Source organism: Cryptomeria japonica, chromosome 3 (genome assembly GCF_030272615.1).
Source record: "Cryptomeria japonica chromosome 3, Sugi_1.0, whole genome shotgun sequence".
Lineage (NCBI taxonomy): Eukaryota > Viridiplantae > Streptophyta > Pinopsida > Cupressales > Cupressaceae > Cryptomeria > Cryptomeria japonica.
This window is the reverse complement of record NC_081407.1, coordinates 166,764,628-166,789,203: the sequence shown is the minus strand read 5'-3', so window position 1 is coordinate 166,789,203 and position 24,576 is coordinate 166,764,628. Positions and strand designations below refer to the sequence as shown.

The following is a 24,576-nucleotide window of genomic DNA, read 5'->3' as shown; positions in this document are numbered from 1 at the left end:
AATCTCACCCTTTGGCATTGATGGCAACACTCATGTGAAAAATGGTTTCAATTTGCTTTGTCAATCCTGGAATGTGATTCTAGTCCCCCTGAGGTATATATACCATCTGAAATCTGATCCATACATATTTCTCCTTCCTATTTTTCACATACATCACTCCCCCTTTGGCATCAATACCAAAAACCAGTACAAAGAATGAATAAATTAATGAAATCCTATACAGGGGAATGTCTCCCAAAATACTTACTGGAGTTGAATGAGCTTGAAGATTTATGGGTAAGCATTCTTCAAAAACTCCAAGTATGTGTCCCAACTAGATTTGAATGTCCCTGAAATTGATGCAAGTCCATTTAGGGCATATGCATGAGATTCTTGCTCCTTGAGTTCTTCCAGTGTGGGCTTTCCCATCATATCTGTAGACTCTTTCTTATGTACATATAGTGTGTCCAACTAGGGACTCACTAACCCTCTGAGCTCCTTAGCTCTCCATATGATTTTATCCCCGTCTCTTTCAAGAGCTGAAATCTGGACTTCTAACAACAAAATTTGACCATCTACAGATGTGGTTAAAGAATTTACTCCATCAAAGTTATTTGCAATGCCTGCAATTGTATTTTGAATATCTTTAATTCTTTTGTCTATACCTTCTACGAGTAAGCTTGAATTACAACATACCCGGTAAATATTTGCACATTGGCTCAAAGCATTATCTATCATTTTCAATCTATTTGCTATTTGTACATTGTCTAATTCAATCTCAATCAACTGATCAAAAGTGGCCCTCTTGGCCTGAGCAAACTGGTCCAGAGCATGTCGGTTAAAGACCTATTGTAGTGATTGAAATGCCTTTGCAATATGCTCAGTCAACATCTTGAGCTTGCCGGATGAGCTTTCTCCCTCATCAATTTGGCATTTCGGGTCTAATTGGTGCAAGATTGGAATGGAATGATCAATTATTTGCTTTTCTTCAATCCCTTCCTTGATCATTTTCTGAGCTGCAATCATCATGAGTTTGGTTGAACTCATCTTTGTTCTGCTCTTCTACTCAGCATTTGTAGTGGTAATTGCCAACAATGTAGTTCTAGTCATCGGGTCTCTTCTAGATTCCTCTCCCTTTTTCTCTGATGATTGTGCATAAACACTTATCTCATTTTGAAGTACCTTTTCCTTCTCTCCTTCCTGATTTTTCTCTTTATCTTTCTCCTCTAGTTTATTTTCTCCAATATCATCTTCTTTTGCACTAGTGGCTTTGCCACTTGGTGCAGCATCTGTTACTATCAGTTCCACATTTGTTGTATCCAGAACTTGTTCATTTTGATCTAGAGGACTATTGTCCTCAACATCTATAACCTGTTCATTTTGTACACTAGCCTTTTCTTCTTGTATCTCCTCTTTATTAAGTACATTTTCTTATGCCGAAGATTCTGCATTTAATTCTTTGGCATCTTTCAAAATTGTGGATGAGCTATCCACTACACCTTTGCCTTTGCCATCAACCGGGATGTCTGAAGTGTCAGATTTAGGATTAGCTTCCAGTGATGTAAATAAATCAAGGTTGTCAATAAATAATTTAACCCATGCCTCATTGGTTTCACTGATTATTTCTTTAACTCTACCCGCCATAAGGCTAACTGTCCTGTGCCTACTTCTGAAAATCGTTCTATTAGTAGTTTCAAAGCACCTATCCATCTCCTCCAGGGTAATTGAACCATAATTAGTTAATAATGCTTGAATCTTTATGTGGCGATCTTCCTCCATAGCAGATAATCTTATATCATTTAGATTATTATATAATTGTGCTGGTATTTGCTTTGCAATCTCTAATAAAGCCTTTTTTATATATGTCCAAGTGTAACAAAACTGCTTCCTCAATTTATTTTTTCCCATCATCATCCAAATGTTCATAATAATGTTGAATGTTCTTTGACATACCATCCTTGGTTATCTCATCTATTAAATCAATACAAGACATTGGTAGAATAATAGTTAGATCGTTAGTTTCAATACCTTCATCTATGTCTTCCTTCTTCTTCTTCTTGCCAGATGATGAAGGAGTATCTTTTACTGGCCTTTTCTTCTGAGTAGGCTTCCTTTCAGCCGGCTGACTAACCGATACCTTAAAGGTTACCTTCCTTTCTGACTGCTTCCTTGTCTTCTCATCTTTCTCCTTTGGATCTTCTACTTTCTTTCTCTACACCCTCTTGAAAGATAGAGGAATTTCATCCTCATTCTCAGTATCTGAAGTAACTGGTGCAATGAGAGCTTCACGTTGTTTCCTCTTCTTGACTTCTTTGGCTGATGAGGTATCAATAATAGTCTGAATATCTTTTGAGACCTTTTTCAGCAAATTGACTTACTTTACCCTCCTGGCTCTCTCTCTTCTTCTGATTAAATTTTGTTTTAACTTCAAGTTCTTTTTGCTTTGCAGTTCCAAAATATTTTTCAGATTCATCTGTCGGTGCATCAATAAGCATCTTAGCATATGCATCCAGAATGGTTGCATCTACCTCATAACCTATTTCCTCAATCCATATCTTCTGGGGTATCACAACTTCCATAAGAGTTTCATCCCTTTTCACCATGAAACAGATTTCAGTTGAGTATTTCTCAACTATGTGCTTTGGAATTCTTTCCCTTGACTTCATGGCTTTCTGAAATGATTTGAAGTACCCCCAAACTTTGTCATCTCTTAGATTTCCCAAACCGGTGATAGCACCCTTAATCTTCCTACCTACTGGTATATCGAGGCCCATTGCCATTTTCCCAAACCCAATATCTCATTCAAGAAGAAAAGCATTAGGTACACTATTAGATTTCCATATTGGAAAGCTCCTTTTTTTCTCCTTTGAACTTGCCTAAGTTCATAATCAACTCCTCTTTCATCCATTCACACACATCATACTTTTCATCCTTCTTCAACATTTGATATGTAGAAAAAATGCAAGAGCTAGAAACAGAGTTAAGTCGGGTAGATTGAGTCACCTTGTAACCTATAATCATGCTGACTAATTTGACATCTTTTTCAGTAGTGGTACTAACTCTCATTGACCAATTATCAGAGGTTGCACCTGTGAGCTTGTTGATTTGATCATTTGATATCTTCTTCTCTAGTTTCTGACCTATCTTAGGTAAGTCGGTGATAGACCTAATTACTTCCTTGGTGATCTTATGGGGTCTATCCAACCAAATAATTTAACCATGAACTCTTCTCAACATGTACCAGATTATTTCGTCCTCAAACTCAGGAATATCCAAGATTCTGATTAACCCTAGGTCTGCAATATGCTTGAATTCGGGCTTGATAATTTCAGAGTCATTCAACAATTCAAATATAAACATTGATTTGATCTCAGCTATTCCTAAATCATCTAGATTGCAATGGATGTAAGCTCTGACATCCTCAACGTTAACAACGCCTTCAAGAACCCTCAAAAAAGTGCCAACCGAATCATCCAGAGTTGCAATATGTGGACATCTTTTCAATATTGGTCTCAGACAGTCCTTAACCTCTACTACAATGGGATTTGCAATGAAAATGGGGACATAAGAAGAACCAACCTCCATTTCGAATGATTGAATTGCAAAAAATATGTGGAAATAGTCGTCAGTGACAAGTCGTAGATATCTCTTTTGAATGCAGTTGAAATCACTGATGGTTGCTTTTGATCACTTTGAATCGCCTCTGACTGGCTTTGTATCACTCTGAATGCAAGGTGAACATATTGAAGTGAATTCTTCCTTTTATCCTTCAAAAAAATCCTAATTCGCCATTGACATAAATGCCTTCTAGTGAGACATACTGGATCTCGATTCAACATATATATGCCGGAAATTTTTTTCAAATGTCTGAAAATTCCTTCCAGATCTCTTTCCCGGGGAATATGCAAGATTTTCATGAAATTTGCCTACCCCTAAGGCATCTGCCTCAGTTGCCGGATGAGCTTCCTGCCAGTGCAGGAACATTCTACTCTGTCGGTTGAGTAACCAGAGTAGTTTCACCTCCCTATTGATCATCTGACTTCCTGACCCATCTCTTGGTATGATCATGCCAGATCTCATTGATCTTTTGCTTTCCTTTATCATATGATCCATCATTGCTAACCGGTGGATTTTTGCTCCCACAAAACTTGTCTATGTGTCCAATCTTGTAGCATGCATAACATGTAACATTGTTCATTTAAATTTCTTTACGATATCCAGAATAATTGCTTGACCTGCGCCAATTAGGCATGTGTCCAAACTTTCCACATGCATGACATTTTACATTCATTCTGCAATCTTCTGTCTTATGACCATACTTATTGCATTTGGAACATTGACCGGGGACAGAGTTATAATTCTGATTTTCTCTACTTCTACATTGTCTAGCCATATGACCAAATTTATTACAAACAAAGCATCTACCATTAAATTTGTTAGCATTGAGTTGTCTTACCGGTGTCCTCTGCTTTCAGTTGTTCTGATCATTATGCATACCAGATGTATGATCTTCATTTGCAGTATCGGAACTCTGACCGTGTTCAAATCCAAGTCCTCTGGAGTCTTTATTCTGCCTTTGGCTCTCTAATAATTCATTAAGATGTGCTGAGCTATTCTTGGATTTGTCCTTATACTCATTTGCAATAGTCAGATCATCTCTTATGATTGTCACCTGTCTTTCAAGTTCTTGTTCATTGTTTTGGAATTGCACTAATTTTGTTCTCAACACATCATTTTCATGAGCCAACCTGATGCATTCTTCAGATCTGTCCTTTAGTGATCTAGCAAGGTCTACTTTCTTTTTCTTTCTATCTTCAATTTCTTTTGCCATCCTCATAGTTAGGGCTTGTGTTTCATTCTTCATAACTTCATTTTCTTGACTCAACTTCTGACATAGGTTCTTTAGAGTGTCCTTTTCTTCATCATTTTGATCTTGCAATTGTTCACACAGTTTCTTCTTTTTGTCTTGAGCATTAGATAGCTTTTCTTGCAGAGATAATGAGTTCTGTTGTATATCTAAGTTCATCTTCCAGCTTTATGTTCTTAACTTTTTTCAGCTTCAAAATCTTCAAGAGAAACTTCAAGTTGCTTCCTTAAACACATCTTTATGGATTCTGGATTCAGGATCTCCCTCAAGTTGTTAGGCTTCCTTTGAGGCACAAGGCTCTGATACCAATTGTTGGAATCCAAGAACACTGAGAGGGGAGGTGAATCAGTGTTCTACTGGAATATAATATTTTAGCCTTATCAAAGCATTCATTCATCAACCGGTAAACATAAATACATGTAACTGAAAAAAATAATGCAATCACATAAATGAACACCATAACACAAAGAGTTTATACATGGAAAACCTCAATGAGGAAAAACCACGGTGGGATTTGTGACCCACAATATCAGTTCACTGGCCATATGAAGAGATATTACATATAATAGGGGCTTACATATGTAGGAAGGCACACTGCCTAGAGCACACTATTCATCACCAAGAGTCTCACTAACTACAACCACTTTCTAATACAAAACTGCAAAATTGAACTCATATAATGCATCTGCTATGCCTGATTGAGTTCTGGTTAAGGCTTCGACTGTTCCGGTTCTTAAACCCTAAACCCTTGTCGGAATAACACAAACCTTATGAGTACCTTAGAAATCATCTATAGATCATTACAAAATATTGCTTCCACATACAAATGATCTCGCATACAAAAACTTCGCATTTCAGATCTTATCACGAATGTTATATCTTAAATGACCTAATAGACTGACTTATATACCCTTACAAACATTTATGCCATATGTTGGCTTACATACAAAATGATAATACATGTCATATAATTACAAATATATATGAATTATAAAATGCTTTTCCGGATACTACCCTTTGTTGGATCTTGAGTGATGTCGGCTTCCCATACCGGTACCTAGTTTGTCGGTTACCTTTGAAATCCTTGATGCCAGTTAACCAAAATATGTTGCCAATGTTTCCATTAATGACAAAATAAGAAACTGAATGAGTGTCAATTTCCAACAAGAAAATCTTACTAGGTTAGTACAATCATGCTCTCTCTTTCTCTTTCTTATCTTGTCCCTTTTATCTTGATATTAGAGTAGTAAGATCCTAAAGTCCTTGGGGGCTTAGCGTATCTTGTCTCTTTCATATCTTGGTGAAAGTTTTTCAATGCATCTTTGTTGTTTACCATGAGTATTCTTAGTCTTATACTCCCACTAAAGTGAGGGCTAAATGTAGCATCATAAATTGTACTCACTTACAATTTTGTCCCCACTTAGGCCTCACTTTGGGGTTCCAACTTTTGATGCTTAATAACAATGTTGATTCTGCTCAAACCACCTATCAACCTTTGATTTTAATCATTTCCCCCATCTCACCTCATGTTGAGTCCTATTTTTTCAAGACCCAGGCATTGGGTGCCCTACTCCTTCTACTTAAGACCCATTTTTTGGCCCTACAATGGTCATCTCAAATGAGCAGGAAATTGGATCCTATGTCGACCTAGTTCAAAAATTTAATTTTTTTTCAAGAAGACAAGTATAAAAGGAGGTCTACCCATCACTTTTGAAACTTAATCAATCACCTAATCAAAATCAAGATCTCAATTACATTCAAGTGAGAAAGCAATTAGGCATTCATCAAGCATTAGAGTAGAAGTGAAGTCAAGCTCAAGTATTGAAGATGGCATCCATGATCAATAATTTATGAAGACATTCTACATGAAACCCTAAAAACTTTGTGTGAAGGTCAAACAAAACTTCATCAAGGTATACATTGTTGTTTAAAATATTTCATCATTTCCCTTAAAAGGAAATTATTATATCATAGTCTTTCATTATATTTATCAATTCAATTTGATGATTAATTCCAAAACCAGAGTTTTACCTAAGACAAACCCCTATTTCCAACCTATTTCCTATCTTTTTGTGTGCAGGGAACAATTACAAGAGTTGTAGTTGGGAATTATGGTAGAGTCGATAGTGACGAACAAGTTCACCTTTCAACAATGAAAAATTTGGAGGACCAAGGCACATCTGTGCTACCTGGTCCCAGAAAATTAGGCCAAATTTCTAGGAATGGGTTCTAAACATCTTCTTTTGACCAAATCTTAGTTTGTGGCTCTGTGGGATATTTGTAGCAGTTTGTTTGCAAAGATTTACTTCAATTATTTATTGTTTTGTCCTGATTTCACAAATACATTCCACATTCAACTAATAAATAGGATAACCATTCCTAATTAAGGTGAATCCAATCAAAATATTAGTCCTTTCCTTGTTTGGATTGAGACTAGATCTATTGGGTTCAATCCTCTTTCAATTGTTTTGGTTAATTCTGATTATCAGCGGTTTTATTATCTTAATTGACCCTAATTCCAAATTACACCATTACAATAACATCATCTTGTCTTAAAATATGTTGATGAATAAGATAAGCTCTAGGGGAATAAGGAGGGTCCAGAGGAACAAACATGCAAAGATTAACATGTTTACATTTCCCCTCTTCCACCAAAGTATCTGACTCAATGTTACTCTTCAATGTTGCATCTCCATTGGAGTGATCATTAATAGGAGCATTGATTCTTTCCTCATGGACAAAAGATACTCTAGGAGAGGTACAATTGTGATTCATTTCAATGTCATCTCCATGATTAGCTAGGGTTTCATTTGAAACATCTACCAAAGCTTTCATGAAATCGATATTTTTTGTTACTTTATTTAAAAACATCATATAGAAATATGAATATGTTTTGAGAAATGATTTAAATGAAGGAAAAATGTTTGAAACCCTTATAATGCAATAAATTAAAGTTGCATGAATGAATGCAAGCAACATGAAATGAAAGAAGCTATTATCCAATACATGATTTTGATAAAAATAACTAATAGGTAACGTAATCATATGTGAAATATGAAAGGAAATACAAGAGCAAGGAAAGAAAAATAAAATCCAAGAAAGTTTATTGATGAAGTAATTGTTACCAAGAGAAAAGCAAAAACCTTGGAGCATCACCCAAATGTGAAGAAGGAGGCACAAGAACTTTTGAAAGGGGAAAAGCAAAGAAAAACCCCTTGTGATATTATGAATGAGGCAATGCCTAAAATGAGAGAGAGAGAGAGAGAGAGAGAGAGAGAGAGAGAGAGAGAGAGAGAGAGAGAGAGAGAGAGAGAGAGAGAGAGAGAGAGAGAAGCTCTTTACAATATTGTCATTAAGAAGAAATGAGAGAGGAGACATCTCTTAAATAGAGATGAGGAGAGGAGTTACAAAGTAACCCCCAAATCTATGAATGCCACCATTCATAAAATGTGTGTGCCATGTGTCCACATCCTCTTATGGAGGAAATCTAATATTCCTTAATAAAGGAAAATAAAAGAAATGACTTGTCCTCACATATGTACTAGAGGACAAATTACATGTAGGAATTCCAAAGGAATATCCTAAACTAAATACAAATAAACCTAAGCTAAGTAAAGATTAAATATTCTAACACCCCCCCTTAAGCTTTACTTGGGGAGCTTACATCAAACCCTTCAATGGGTTGTAATCCAAGATTTTTACAATGAAATTGGAACTTTTCTTTACAAAGTGGCTTGGTCAAAATATCTGCAACTTGGTCTTCCCCCTTGCAATAGAGGAGTGAAACTTGCTTGTCTTCAATTTGTTCTCTAATAAAGTGGTGTTGGAGAGAAATGTGTTTTGTCCTTGCATGGAAAACTGGATTTTTAGCCAAGGCAATGGCACTTTGGTTGTCACAATACAATTGAGTTGGTTCGTGTCGAGGTAGACCCAAATCTTCAAGTAGTCTTCTAAGCCACAAGACTTCTTTGGAAGCATTAGTGCATCTTTTGTACTCAGCTTCAGTGGATTCAAGAGAGGTAGATTGTTGCTTTTTACTATTCCAAGAAATTGCTCCTGAACCAACAAAAAAACAATAACCACAAGTAGATTTCCCATCATTGGGATCTCCACCTAGATCGGAATCAGTAAAACCTTTTAAAGTAAAGTCAGAATTTGCATCATAAAACAAACCTACATTAAAAGTTCCTTTAAAATATCTTAAAATTCTTTTAGCAACTTTAAAGTGTGTTTGTTGAGGCTTAGACATGAATCTTGAAACCAAACCAACACTATAAGCAATATCTGGCCTAGTAAGAGTTAAATAATTTAAACTTCCAACTAATTGTCTATACAAAGTAGGATCAACAAGAGGAGTTTGCATATCAAGCATTAACTTAGTGCCTAATTCAATAGGAATTGAAACATGATGAGCATCATTCATTTTAAACTTATCTATGAGATCTTGAGCATATTTACTTTGAGATAAGAAAAATCCTTTAGAGGTTTGCCAAATTTGCATTCCTAAGAAATAATGTAAAAGACCTAAATCGGTCATTTGAAATTTTTGATTAAGTTGAAACTTAATATCAGAAATCAAAGTATTGGAACTTGAAGTAAGAATCAAATCATCTACATACAAGATAATAATTATAATATCATCTTCACTATGTTTAATATACAAGTTAGGATCATTTTTACTTCTAATAAAGCCTTGAGAAAGAAAGAATTCATTAATCTTTGAATACCACTCCCTAGGAGATTGCTTTAATCCATAAATTGATTTCTTTAATTTACAAACTAAGTGTGCATTACCTTCTTTAATAAAACCAGGAGGTTGAGACATATAAATTTCCTCATGTAAATCACCATTAAGAAAAGCACTTTTAACATCCATTTGGTGAATAGGCCAATTCATTCTAGAAGCTAAAGCAAGCACAAGTTTAATTGTAGGCATTTTAGCAACAGGAGCAAAAGTTTCTGTATAATCTAAGCCTTCAATTTGAGAAAAACCTCTAGCAACTAATCTAGCTTTAAATTTACTAACTTGATTATTAGCATTCAATTTAGTTTTATAAAGCCACTTGCAAGAAACAAGATTTTTACCATGAGGCAAGGGAACTAAATCCCAAGTTTGGTTAGAAGTTAAAGTATCATATTCTTCCTTCATTGCTTTTTGCCAATGCGGTTGATTTTTAGCTTGATCAAATGTTTTAGGATCATTAGAATTCATAATAGTAGTCATTAAAGCATAATTACAATAATTAACTCTTCTAGCTTGAAGTCTATCCAATCTAGCTAAATATTCATCACTATCTTGAATTAAAGATTTAAACCATTTAGGTCTTCTTTTAGAAGTAATGGATTCATCACTAGAAGAAGAGTCATGAGGAGTAGAGTTATTATTATCATCATCACTATCACTAGAAGGAATAGAAAGAGATGCATTAGGAGTAGGGTTAAGAGAAGGAGGTTGGTCCTCCACAAGCACAACTTTGGTTTGACCAAGTTCATCATCCTCCACTTTAGAACAATCATGAATGCCTTTTTCTGCAATACAAACATCTCTTGCAACTTTTACCTTGTTAGTAATAGGATTGTAAACTCTATAACCTTTAGTATTTTCATCATAACCAACAAAAATAAAAGGAGAAGATTTAGCATCTAATTTTTTTCGTTTCTCCTTAGGTTTGTGAACATAAGCTATGGAACCAAAAATTCTTAAATTTTGCAAATTAGGCTTTCTACCAGACCAAGCTTCTTCAGGAGTTTTATCCTTTAAGGCTTTGGTAGGTGTTCTATTAATTAAATAAGTTGCACAAGCCATAGCCTCAACCCAAAACTTGTAATCCATATTTTTAGCATGCAATAAACATCTAGCGATTTCAACAATTGTCCTATGCTTCCGTTCTACCACACCATTTTGTTGTGGTGTATAAGGAACGGTAAGCTCATGTTTAATTCCAAAAGATTTCAAATAAGCATTAAATGCATTATTGACATATTCTCTTCCATTGTCAGTACGAAGAATCTTAATTTTAGAACCAGATTGTCTTTCTACAAACATATGAAATTCAGTAAACACATCAAGCACTTGATCCTTACTATGAAGGAAATATATCCATGTTCTCCTTGAAAAATCATCAACAAAGGTAACTGCATACCTTGAACCTTGGATGGAGGGATTCTCCATGGGACCCAAGAGATCACTATGAACTAGATGCAATTTAGTATATGCCCTCCAAGATTGACCATGAGGAAAGGGTTCCCTATGCATCTTACCACTCATGCAACCATTGCAAACAATTTGAGAAGGAACAATACTAGGCAATCCATCAACCATATTTGCTTTTTGCATCAATGAAATATAATCAGAATTGAGATGGCCAAGGCTTTCATGCCATATAGTAAAATCAACAGTAGTGAGCAAAGAATACTTTGGAGGAGCAAATTCATAGAACTTGAATAAGTTATCACTATCCATTTTAGCAGTAGCAATAACATGATTAGTGTTTGGATCAATGATATAACATATGCCCCTATAAAAGTTAATCTTATAATCTTGACAAAGTTTAGGAACTGAAATCAAATTTGATTTTAATTCAGGAACATAAGAACATCATGTAATTTCCCATTAGGAACATTCACATCACAAATAGCTTCAACTTTACAACTATGATTATTAGCTAATTGAACAGGAATATTAGAAGTATCGGGATGCAAAGATTCAAAACATTCTTTATGAGAAGTAACATGTTGAGATGCACCAGAATCAATAATCCACTCAAGTGGTTGAGAAACATTATAAGTACATGTAAATGCATGACGAGATGAATTACCATTATTATTACCTTTCTTATAATGAGGTTTATGTTGATTATTTTGATGATTTTGATTCATGGGCTTTTTACCATTTTGTTTCTTAAAACAATTATTAGTAATATGTCCATCTTTCCCACAATATGTGCAATGGGGTCTTGTTTGAGAATTATTCCTTTGATTATTGTACGTATTATTATGATTATTATTATGAGAATTGTTATGATAAGATTTAGAATGAGATTGATAATTAGAAGATTTGTGATTATTATTATGATTATGATTATGTTTATTATTATTGGATCTAAAATTATTATTATGATTTTGATTTTTAGACATAAAAGCATGTTCACTACTTTTAAGAGTACCAAATTGAATTAATTTAGCTTCCTCTTGATGCAATAAATTACGAAAAATATCATATGTTAATTGAGTAGCTAAGCTAGGAATAGCAAGTTGAGCATGAATATTCGTAATAAATTGTTGAAATTGACGAGGAAGACATTTTTTAAGAATAAGATGAATTAAACGTAAATCAGCTAGAGTAACTCCTAAACCAGTTAATTGACTATTAACAGAATCAAACTTTAATAAGAATTCATCCATAGTTTTAAAATCCGTATACCTTAGATCTTCAAGTTGATCTTGAAGTTGAATTTTTCGGGATTCATTTGAGCTATCATAAGTTGTTTTTAAAATTTCCCAAGCTTCATGCGCTTTTGTACAATTTCCAATTAAAACATACAAATCAGGAACCATTGAAATAACAATTAAACCAAGTGCTTCCTCATTTTGAGCCTTCCATCTATCTAGGTCAGCTTGAGGAGCAGTTGTAGCGGGTTCAAAGGTTTTATCAGTCGCAACATCCAAAAGGTGTTTGAAACGAAAAATAAACGAGATATGTGTTTTCCAAGAATGATAATTGGAACTATTTAATTTAATTTCCGGAATTAATGTAGACATGATAAAAAAAATAATGATTAAATTATGCTTAATATTGAAAAAAAAATGGCCTCTTGGATTAAAATGAAAAAATTTTTTAACCTCCTTGATTAAAAACTAACCAAATTTGATTAATTTTTTTTTTTTTTTTAAAATATTTATGAAAAAGTTTTCAAAACTTTATGATTATCTAAAAAATGTTATATTAAAAAACTTTAATTAAAAAAAAACTATTAAATTACTTTAATTATAAAAAAAATAAAAAACTTGTTAACTTTATTATGTGAAAGAGTCTTAAAATAAACTAAAGGAAACTTTCATATATGTTAGAGAATCTTAAAAATAAATTTAACTTTTTAATCTATATAAACCTGTATAACTTTGGAAAGAAACCTTCAATTAAACTTTATACTAGTTAAATGTTATAATATAGACAAAACTTTTTAAGATTCGAATGAATGATAATGAAAAGAAAAGAAACGGTTATGCACTGGGTTCTATAGTCTACTTCTGAATTCGGTAGAAGAGAACAGATACGTTACTGCACAGGTGACAGAAAGGAGCAGAAACTCAACGGGTGTAACTGGAGAATCTAATCTAGGTTGGTTTACAGAAAATAACAGATTGCAAGCTTTGAGCACCTTAACGCAGGTTGGAAGTTGAATGTCAAAAATGAATACAAAATGCAGGTGCAGAGAAAGGCCAAGGTTTTACTGAGTGCCTTACAAATCTGAGAAACTCATTTGGTAGGCAGTGAACAATATGGGGAAAGGAAGGAACAGGAAGAGATCTAAGAGCGATTAGCAAACACCTGGGAGTGTTGAAAAAAGTACAGTAACCCCCAACACAGGTGGTTCAAAAGCAAAAAATGAACCGGTAACCCCCAAGCCTGAGGCTAAGGTTGCAACCGAGACTCCTGCAACAAAAAATGTGAGTCAAAATAACAAGAAAAATGTTCCTCAACAAGGAAAGAAAGAAGAAGACAGTGGTAAGGATAAGCTAGTTGGGCTGATTTTTATGTGCAACTCTAAAACCAAGCAGGATTGATTTCGATATCGTGTCTTCGGCTTGCCTCCAAGTAAGAAAGATCTTGTGGAAAAGGTTAAGCCAGGGATGAAACTATTTTTGTTTGATTTTGATCTGAGAATGATGTATGGTATATACAAGGCTTCATCTACTGGATCTATGAACTTGGAGCCAGATGCTTTTAGAGGGTTCAAATTTCCTGCTCAGGTTCGCTTTCGTATTCATAAAGACTGCTTACCATTGGGTGAAGATATTTTCAAGAAAGCAATCAAAGATAACTACAATGAGAAGAACAAATTTAAGTTTGAGCTTAATCCTCAACAGGTGAAGAGACGATGAAGTTTTAGATAAAGTATCTCTAAAAAAATATAAACAGAAAGTTACAGATTAGATTTGAAAGTTACAGATTAGATTTGAAATCAAAAGATAACTAAGGAGAGAAAGTTACAGATTAGATTTGAAATATAAACAGAAGAGGCAAAATATAATAGAGATATAAGAATACACAGATATCAAAACTAAAGATAATGGTTATTCTAATAAGAACAACTATTAAAAACTTCAATTTTTCCTCTCAAAGAAACAAATTATGAGAACTAATGCAATGTAATAATAAATCAGATTTGGCGGCAAGCCGACCAAATAGATTAAGGAGGCTGAGTTTGGCGGTAAACCTTCCAAACTATTCACACTAAAAAAAACCAGAAACTTTGGCGGCAAGCCTTCCAAAGACACAAATTTAAACCAGCAAGAAGGAACTTTGGCGGCAAGCCTTCCAAAGCCTTTTTTTTTTTTTTTAATAAAAAAAAACTAGAATGGAAGATTAAACCTGCAGGCAAACTTGTTAACAAGTTTGAAAAAAAAGTTAAAAATCTGAAACCAAAACCTGCACAATAGAAAATATTAGAAAAAGAACTTCTTCTCCTCTCAAGAATGCCTCCAACAAGGTGAACTCCACAGGATGGTAACCTTCATCAATGTCAACTTAAAACAAGGATTAGAAGCCTGCTCTGATACCATGAAAGGAAATACAAGAGCAAGGAAAGAAAAATAAAATCCAAGAAAGTTTATTGATGAAGTAATTGTTACCAAGAGAAAAGAAAAAACCTTGGAGCATCACCCAAATGTGAAGAAGGAGGCACAAGAACTTTTGAAAGGGGAAAAGCAAAGAAAAACCCTTTGTGATATTATGAATGAGGCAATGCCGAAAATGAGAGAGACAGAGAGAGCAAGAAGCTCTTTACAATATTGTCATTAAGAAGAAATGAGAGAGGAGACATCTCTTAAATAGAGATGAGGAGAGGAGTTACAAAGTAACTCCCAAATCTATGAATGCCACCATTCATAAAATGTGTGTGCCATGTGTCCACATCCTCTTATGGAGGAAATCTAATATTCCTTAATAAAGGAAAATAAAAGAAATGACTTGTCCTCACACATGTACTAGAGGACAAATTACATGTAGGAATTCCAAAGGAATATCCTAAACTAAATACAAATAAACCTAAGCTAAGTAAAGATTAAATATTCTAACAAAATAGAAAAACAATAAGATTTATTAATTTCATTATGAAAAATAAGATCTAAAAACAAACAATTAGAAATATGCAAAAGCATTGGGTTCACCAAAATGTAAGGTGGTGAAAAAGGGATTGACTAGTTTAAATATGCAAACAAGGAATAAGCATATTGTTGACACATCACAAGACTAAGAGAGGAGGGGGGGGGGGGGGGGGGTAAATCAGTCCGAACCTGAAAACACTTTACTTTTGATCTTTTAAACTTTAAACCACAATTTGCTTATCACTAAAATCATGAAACATGAAAGAACATAACCCATCAAACACATGAACACTAGATTTCCGTGGAAAACCCTAAAGAGGAAAAAACCACTATGAAAATTATACTCACAATATGAATAAATGATTACAATTTTACACTCAAGGCCAAGGAGCTCATCTCAGTTAGTTGAAACCTAGACCAACTGACAACACTGACTTACAACATCATTACTTCATTTTTGAGTTGAACCATCACTAGAAAATTGAATTGGAATAGTACAAAAATCAAATAAACATCTCCTCCAAGCCATGATACTGAAAACCACATAGTAGAGAACCACCAAGCATTCTCCAACCTGAATCTGGCAAACATTCCACTTTTAGAAATAACAACAATTGACTCAACCATTTGAGCAATAGTGGACCTATAAACTTGATAGTACAATATACATATATCATAAACATTATATCCAAAACTCCACTCCATAGCATTCTTCCACTAGGACATTAAATACTCTTTCGTGCATAAAAATTATTTTCTGCATATTGAACCTTCTACTACACCAACTTTTTAAAAACACCTCATACTTACTTAATGTCATTATCAGACAACTCAAAAATGTTAGACCATATTTTTTTCGAACATCTACAACACATAGTGACATTAATGATTACACAAGATAACACAACAACTCTTCCACAAAACGAGATAGGTTGACATCAATGACAACACAAGATAGGCTGAAATCAATGACAACACAATAACTCAAGTTTCTAACATTCTCCCCCATTGTCATTGATGGAAACACTTGTGTACCACCAACAACAAAGACAACTGAACTCAAATTGTATATCTCTCCCCTTTTGACATCAAGGACAAAGGACATTATGCTGAATTATCTCCCCCTTTGACACCAAGGAAAATGAACACAAATTTGAATAACTCTTCCTTTTATTGAAATTATTTTTCCCAATGAGTACACCACTACAGATCGTAACCTTATTCTGATTCTCTCTTTTCCTTCCAAAAATATCATAAACAACTGCAATGCTCCCCCTAACGGGGATATCATTATTCTGTAACTATTTTCTTGCAATTAGAAAGCTTCATCCTTACCCACTCCCTCGAGAGTAGCAACTACATCAATCCAAAAATCAAGAGAAGAGATTTGAAAGCTCTCCCTAGATAGATGTTTTTGGCAACAACAATGAAGGAAAATTGAGAGGGGGGGGGGGGGGTGAATCAGTTTTCACTAGATTAAACAAATTAAGCACAAACTCAGATCTATCAACTGCACCAAGAGTAAAGATAAACACAATAACAACAACACACATAACACCAATATTTTGACGTGGAAAACCCGGTTAAGGGAAAAACCACGGTGGGAACCTACCCACAATGAGAATACTTTGTAGTAGTATGTGTAAATATTACAATGGGGAATGCACATGCATTCAGCCACACTACCTAGAGCCCACTGCTCAAAATATAATGACCCAGAAGGCTACAACCCTCAGGGAGGGTTCACTACCTTACAATAATATTCAAACTACAATTTGGATTACATGAACTACAAAGATAACATCTGCTAATGCCTGATGACAGTTCTGGTTAAGCTCATTTGTCTGCCCTGCAACAATCTTTGCTCAATACACCATACCGAAGGATAAATTCTCTTATGCGCACATAAACCACTCTTTGATAATGCATACACAACATCAACCCCCAAAATACATGAATATAACTATGAGATTTTGCCAAGATCAAGAGCTCAATGAAAAGTACAATAGAGAGACAAAATATAGGATAAGAATAAACTGTATTCTCATCAATAGATAAATGATCAATTGTTCCATTTACATACAATGTAGATGAGCTTGCTTATATAGGCAAGGCTAGGGATATGTGAGCACATAAACATGACATGTGGCTCAATCAGAAACAAGGGTAGGTAGGAAATAGGTGTGGGTAGGTAGGAGAAACAATATAATAGTCCACATGAGGTGGATCACCCACTGAATGTGGAGTGTAACAACAAGATCAACACCATAAAAGGTGGAAATTCTCCTACACACACTATCCCAATGTGGCATAAACACCCAAGTGTTTCATACCCAAACTACTATGAAATGAATTTCCTAAGTAAACTTAAGTAAAGTGTAATAATATCCATGATGAATAATTATTTACACCAACACCCCCCTTAAGTGCAACTTAGGGGAATGCACTTAAGTCTACAATGCAGCTAAGCACTGTAAGATGGGTCCCGACTACTAGGCCATGTTAGGTACCCATGTACAAATGCAAATGCATGAAAACCAATGGAAGGAAATCTCTCACAAAGCGGGGAAAGAGAGAAAACCCAATGGGAAAAAACCCTCCCCCAAAAGAGAGATAAAAACTAGATATGAAGAACTCTCATAGAAGTATGTGAAGGACAAAACCCCATGTGAGGAAAAAGTCCCCCCCATATGAGAGAAGAAGAAGAGAGACTAGGAAGACCCCCCTCAATCTGGAATCCGCACCAATGATAGAAGCTCGATGTATGAAGAAACTGCTCCACGAACGTCGAACAATATTCCTCCCCTTAGGAAGAAACAAAACCAAAGGTGTATCCATGAAGCCTCCCCAATCATGAGGGGAAGATGTATGAAGAAAACTCACGATGAAAGGAATCTCTGAAAATTGCTCAAGTGTCCCCATGTTGATGTTGAAAGATACCCCCTCCAAAGGTGGTAAACTGTGCTACAATGCTGAAAAAGGCACTCCAAGATCTAGTGGAGATGGATGTAGAACATGTCCCAAAGAATCACATGTCTCCTCAAAAAATAAAGAGACCTCCTCCAACTGTTGTACATAAGCATCCACAATCATGTCAACCTCGAAAGAATGATCATGTAGAGAATGAGCAAGAGGGCCAGAGTGTTCCCTCGCAACAATTGAAGAAGGATCACCTTCATCAAAGAGAAGATGAATTTCATTAATGATGTCTCCCAAATCTGCAATGTAGGACTCGACAAACAAACCTGCAATGTCTGTCAAGTAGGCATCCCAATCAACTAAAGCTGGAAGACATGAAACATCCTGCTGAATTGAATCACAAGAAGGAAAAACTGTCGCACTACCTGCACCATCAGGTGCAATAGGTGGTGTGATATCAATAGAAGGAGATGATATGCAAGGCTCAAGAACAGGGTCACATGTGAGAATCCCCAAGTTCAAATGCCCAAAGTTCTCCTCAAAATCTGAATCATAAACATAGGAAGAATCAACCTCATCAATAGGACCAAAATCTGAAAAAGAGTACAATCAAGATGCATGATCAACCACCCCAGTCGCAATGATAGCTCCACTCTCCAAGTCTCTAATGATAACTGAATCAGGTGTGAACTCCATAGTTTTCCTAGTTGCCCCATGTGTGATTTGATAGATGGAAAGAAGATTATTTGTCAAGTGGGGTACACACAACACATCATTGAAGGAGTTATCCCCAATGGCAATAGATCCTTTCCCAATCACATCCATGTATGTATGATTGCCCATCAAAATCTGCGGCATGGTGCAAGGCTCAAATGTAGGGAACATAGACTGCGAAGATGCCATATGATGAGAAGCCCCTGAATCTAGAATCCATCTCTCTGAATCATGACTGATAGTAGCACATAAAGCTTTTCCTTTTCTTGTCCCAAAAGAGTGAGTCTTCCCACTTGTAGAAGCCATGAATGCTTGCCCTTTTCCTTTTGAATGTGAGGAAGTGGAAGTTGATGAATCATCCTTCTTGTAGACATTAGGCAAATCAATGTTATGCTTTTTGATGATATGTGTGAGCTCATCAATCTTCTTAGAATGGCAATGACTCTCCTCATGACCAAACTTTTTACAATAGGCACAAGTAGGTCTCTCCCTCTTTGGTGAGTTATCCCTTTTGGAAGAGGATGAATCTCCTTGTTGTGGAGAAGATGGTGCTTTTTCCTTAGGCTTTGATTGACATTTCTTCTTGTTTGAGTTGTCCTTTCCTTGATTTCCTTTGTCCCCTTGATTTGCCACTAATGCTTGAGACTTAGAAGCCTTAAGAATGCCCATGCTTATCAACTTAGTTTGTTCCATCATCAACATTTCATTGAAAGCATCAAATGTAGGCATTGTGTAGCTTGAACCCATTGTCATCCTGTGGGTTTGGAAACTAGAAACAAATGCTGCATATTCTTGTGGAAGCTTTCCTATCAACTTGAAGATCAATTGAGTATCCTTCTTATCAATGCCACAATCTTTGAGTTGTGCCCTCAACTCATTTGCCTTAGTGACATAATCTTGTATAGTATCAAAGTTCTTGGGATCCAACATGGTGAAATCACTATCAATCTGATATCCCCTAATCTCATCAACTTGACCATACAAGTCTTGAAACTTTTGCCAAGCATCCTTGATTAGAGTACACTTCTCAATATGAAAAATGAGATCCTTTGATACATACTTTCTTAAGGTACCAATGGCCATGATATTTTTAGTGAGCCAATCCAAGTGACCAACTGGATCAACCTTAGGATCAGCGGGAGCAACAATAGTTCCATCAATGTAATGAGAGAGTCCTTTTTCCATAAGTTTACTCCATGCATCAATTTTCCAAGTAGCATAATTATGAGGAGTTAAGAGAGGAAACTTAGAAGAAATCATAGTAGTAGAAAGGAAGGAACACAAGAGCACAAAAGAACAAGAGGCACCCCCCCAAATTCACTCAATCAAAGTACCCCCCCCAAAAATGATGATTTTGGCACTTTATATGTAATGTGTGTACAATAGGCCACTTGCAAACAATGGCAAGGTGGAATTCTGATTTTATTTTATAACTGCCCCAATAGGCTGAGAACTTCAAAGCAAAATATCAGAAAGATAGATCTATGCAATACAAATGCCAAATTGGCCAAATAAGACCATATGATGAAAGTACAATTTCTACCCACAATTGTTGCAAACTGATAGCATATTCTGAGAGTAGACAAAAAATAATGCACTTTCACAAAAAACAACACCTGAAAAGGAGTTTGTATGAGCTCGAATGGAGACATGAAAGTTGCAGAAAAGGGGATTAGACAGGTACAATCACCAAAAACTAAGAATTCTAAAAAATCTGTCCATCAAAATAAGAAAATAATTACACCACGTGAAAGTACACGAAATTCTAGCCCATTTCAAAAAAAATTGCACCAAAAAGGAGCAAAAATGAGCAAGATATGGCCATTTGAATTTGAACTGCAAAATCAAAAAGCTCAATGAGAGGGGCCTGCAAATTTTTGAAAAAATGATGACGTCAGCAGACTGAGAGGTTAAATTTGATGGTCGTATGACCGTCGCCCAAACTTCATGGCTGACTTGGCACTGACTGTGTAAGTGATTTGGCAGGTGATGTGGCAGCCAACTGGGCTGCTGACATGGCAGGGTGATTTGGCAGCCAACTGGACTGTTGACGTGGCACTGCTGACTGGACAGAAGGTACGGATCCAAAAAAATAATTTCCAAATTTTTATTTTTTTTATTTTTCAAAAAAAAAAATTCAAACTGGAAAATAATTTTCGGAAAAAAAAAATTATCTTTTTTTTGAAAAAAAATCCAAAAATTCCATACCATACCATCCAAATTGGGCAAAAAATTTCCTCCACACCCAAAAATCGATTTTCGCCAAAATAGGTTGAATTTATACTTGATTTTTATGGAAATGGCCTCCCGAACGCAATGGTGAGGTCGAAAACACTCTAAGATGCCTCCAAAAAATGCAATCCCTCATATCCGAAAATAGAAGCCTTCCACAATGTCTCCAAAAACCAATCAATGAAGCCCCAATGGCTCTGATACCATGTGAGATTTTACCAAGATCAAGAGCTCAATGAAAAGTACAATAGAAAGATAAAATATAGGATAAGAATAAATTGTATTCTCATCAATAGATAAATGATCAATTGTTCCATTTACATACAATGTAGATGAGCCTACTTATATAGGCAAGGCTAGGGATATGTGAGCACACAAACATGACATGTGGCTCAATAAGAAACAAGGGTAGGTAGGAAATAGGTGTGGGTAGGTAGGAGAAACAATATAATAGTCCACATGAGTTGGATCACCCACTGAATGTGGAGTGTAACAATAAGATCAACACCATAAAAGGTGGAAATTCTCCTACACACACTATCCCAATGTGGCACAAACACCCAAGTGTCTCATACCCAAACTAATATGAAATGCATTTCCTAAGTAAACTTAAGTAAAGTGTAATAATATCCATGATGAACAATTATTTACACCAACAATAACACCTATTTATACAATTCATCAACCTTGACTACAAGGTCAGCCAAACCCTCAACCTTCAACTACAAAATTTCATCACACAATACATAAATCATCCACCAGAACAATATAATATCATAAACAATATAGCATGGACCTAAATCAACTCCTTGAAGATGCATCATCACCAGAAATCTCACCAAGGTCAACCACATGTTACACCTCCAAAAATACCGCATAACACGAAGAATGTCACCAGAGCTAAAAGATCTTTAAGAATGCACACACGGATCAATGTGGACCATAAAAAAAATAGGACATGATTAGGAAACACCAACAAGCATGTTAGAACCATCCGCAATAGCTGCACCGATACCACTTAATCAAATCTTCATCGATCAACTCGCTAGCACTCAAGACCACTTAAGAACAACAATTCAGACTAGAAAGATAACTTGCAGAGCACCAAATCATGAACCATCTAAAATGAAGATACACATGAACATCTAAAAAACTCTCCCAAATCTGCAACCAAATATATAGGCATACCCAAGTACAATGAATCAAATACCAAACTCTGCCAACTACAAAGCACAAAAGAATAGTCTTCATATCGGAATCCACAACTTGATCAAATCACCACATAGCATCATGAAATCAATAAAGAAAGAAGTATCTCTAGTTGATTCAACATCTCAAAATAGATAAACCAACCAGATTAACTCTCTACACAAACACTGGATCACTAAACAACTCTCTGCAATACCAAAACACAAGAGTACACGTTGACATCAATGACAACAACATATCCTAGAAGCGACAATATTCAACAATCTCCCCCTTTTGCATTGATGACAACATATGAATGTGAAAAAAAATCAATGCAAAGAAATGAATCAAGACCAGCAAAATCCAACAAACTCCCCCTCAGATCATACACACAAAGCTCCAAAGATAAAGCAATTTTTCATATGGTTCTCTCCCCCTTTGACAACAATACCAAAGACAAAATACAAATCATGCTTCTCTCCCCTTTTACAGGATAATCTCTCCCTCTAAGAAGGAAAATCTCTCCTCCTTAGGATAAAATCACAACTGATCATTTGAATCACTGTCTGATTACTTCGGCTAAGTAGTAGCATCGACTCATCAATCTGAATTAGAAGATAAGACATTGAAGTCCATCGGATTGATGCAACACCATGCATCTAGTTCTCATCAGGAGGGACAAGGAACTGTAACTTGTCTCTCAAAGAGACAAATTTATTTGTAGGCAAAGGATTAGTGAAATATCTGCAATTTGATCCTTTGTAGATACATATTCCAATCCAACTTCTTCATTACTGATTTTCTCCCTCAAGAAATGATACTTTATTGATACATGCTTTGTTTTAGAATGCAGTACCAGATTCTTGGAAATATTGATAGCACTTGAATTATCACAATATATAATAGTAGGCTCATGATAAAAAACTCTAATATCCTTCAACATCTGCTTCATCCAAACTACCTGAGTACAATTGCTAGCAACAACAATGTATTAAGCTTCAACAGTAGATAGAGATACACCATCTTGCTTTTTACTGGACCATGAAATCAACTTCATCCCCAAATCCTCAACCAAAACTTGTTCTTCTCCCTTTTCAATGATCACATTCTCCTTAGTTATCTCCTCTATAACCTTATCAGGACCCTCCTCAGACGTGATCTTCAGATCTATGTCCTTGGCCTCAAGGTTTTGATCACCATGAATACTTTCTCTATTATCTTCCTCCTGGCCTATTTCTTTCGCCTCGTTGTTCTGGCCATGTTGAACAACATTTTTCTTATTGGTTTCATGGCTCCCATCAAGCCCTTTCTGGTGCACAAAATCACCCTTCTTATTCTGGATTTCTGCGTCCACAAGTTTGGGTTTCCAGATGATAGGTCCTTTATTAGGATCTATCTTGGTGTTCTGAGGGCATTTCTTTGCCCAATGGCCCACCTTTTTACACAAGAAGCAAACAAAAGGTAACAATTCAAACTCAATAGTTTGAACTAGCATTCCCAACTTTGACACCAGCTCCACCAATGAAGGAATATCCTTAGATCTAGACACCCCCACACAAATCCTAGCATAGACCATTATTTTCCTAGCAGCCATCATAGGATCAATGGATAGAAGTTCACCAAACACTCCAGCAATGCCCTTAAAAATATCTCCATGCCAATATTCCAGAGGAAACCTTGATAGCTTGACCCAGACAGGAATGGTTTCAAAAAAGGTATCAGACATATCCATATTCAAACTCCACTTCTTAAGGGTTAAGGAGGTCCTCCCCATAATCCATGGGCCACCACAAAGAGTAGTCATGATATCATCAGTGCATGAGAATGCAAAGGAGAAAAAAATATGAGGGAGAGCCAAAACCTCAACTTGCCCTTTGATCTTCCACCTTCGACTAACAAAGACCTTCATTGAGTCAATGTTGGGTCTAGGTCTAATGAACTTTCCAACAAGGGTGAGTGCCATAACAACAACGTTGTGGTCAATCACCTAGTCAGGGATAGACAAATCAACTGTTCCACTAGCCTTATCACAAGTAATAGATACATGTGGGAAAGAGGACTTTCTAGTCGGCTTAACCCCAAACAAAGAAGCACAACGACTATTCGTGGCTCCTGTTAAAAAAGCCCATTCTGTGGCCCCCGTGGTAGGAACCCGAGAAGCCCGTGATGAAGACAAATCACACGGACTATCCACTGGGGAAACCCTTGATGAATCCCCGTCCCCTGGGTCCACCTGAAAACCCATTTTTGGGTCCCCGCCATCTTCAGAATCTGCATCAACTTGGTTGTCCTTACTGCCAGTAGATCCTAGGGATCTCGAACCAACTCCCTATGAACCTGGAAGGGAT

At 35.8% G+C, this 24,576-nt stretch overlaps 1 protein-coding gene across 1 annotated transcript; it reads right to left on the bottom strand.

Annotated features, from left to right (window-relative positions):
* Window positions 1-1,041: 1,041 nt before the first annotated feature.
* Window positions 1,042-23,960, bottom strand: LOC131048314 (uncharacterized). Its single transcript, XM_057982225.1, has 5 exons — window positions 23,264-23,960; window positions 2,358-2,515; window positions 2,008-2,191; window positions 1,479-1,820; window positions 1,042-1,391 (listed from the first exon to the last, which is right to left on the bottom strand). The coding sequence occupies exons 1-5, from the start codon at window positions 23,958-23,960 to the stop codon at window positions 1,042-1,044; spliced, it is 1,731 nt and encodes a 576-aa protein (XP_057838208.1).
* Between the last annotated feature and the right edge of the window lie 616 nt (window positions 23,961-24,576).

What these genes read in the sequence shown, in the direction of transcription:
- LOC131048314 (XM_057982225.1), bottom strand. Translation starts at nt 23,960, where the DNA reads ATGGATATGTCTGATACCTTTTTTGAAACCATTCCTGTCTGGGTCAAG. An exon ending in GAAGTTGATTTCATGGTCCA is followed by an intron (nt 2,516 to 23,263) that starts GTAAAAAGCAAG and finishes TTGAGGAAATAG; the next exon opens with GTTATGAGGTAGATGCAACC. An exon ending in GAGAGAGCCAGGAGGGTAAA is followed by an intron (nt 2,192 to 2,357) that starts GTAAGTCAATTT and finishes AAGAGGGTGTAG; the next exon opens with AGAAAGAAAGTAGAAGATCC.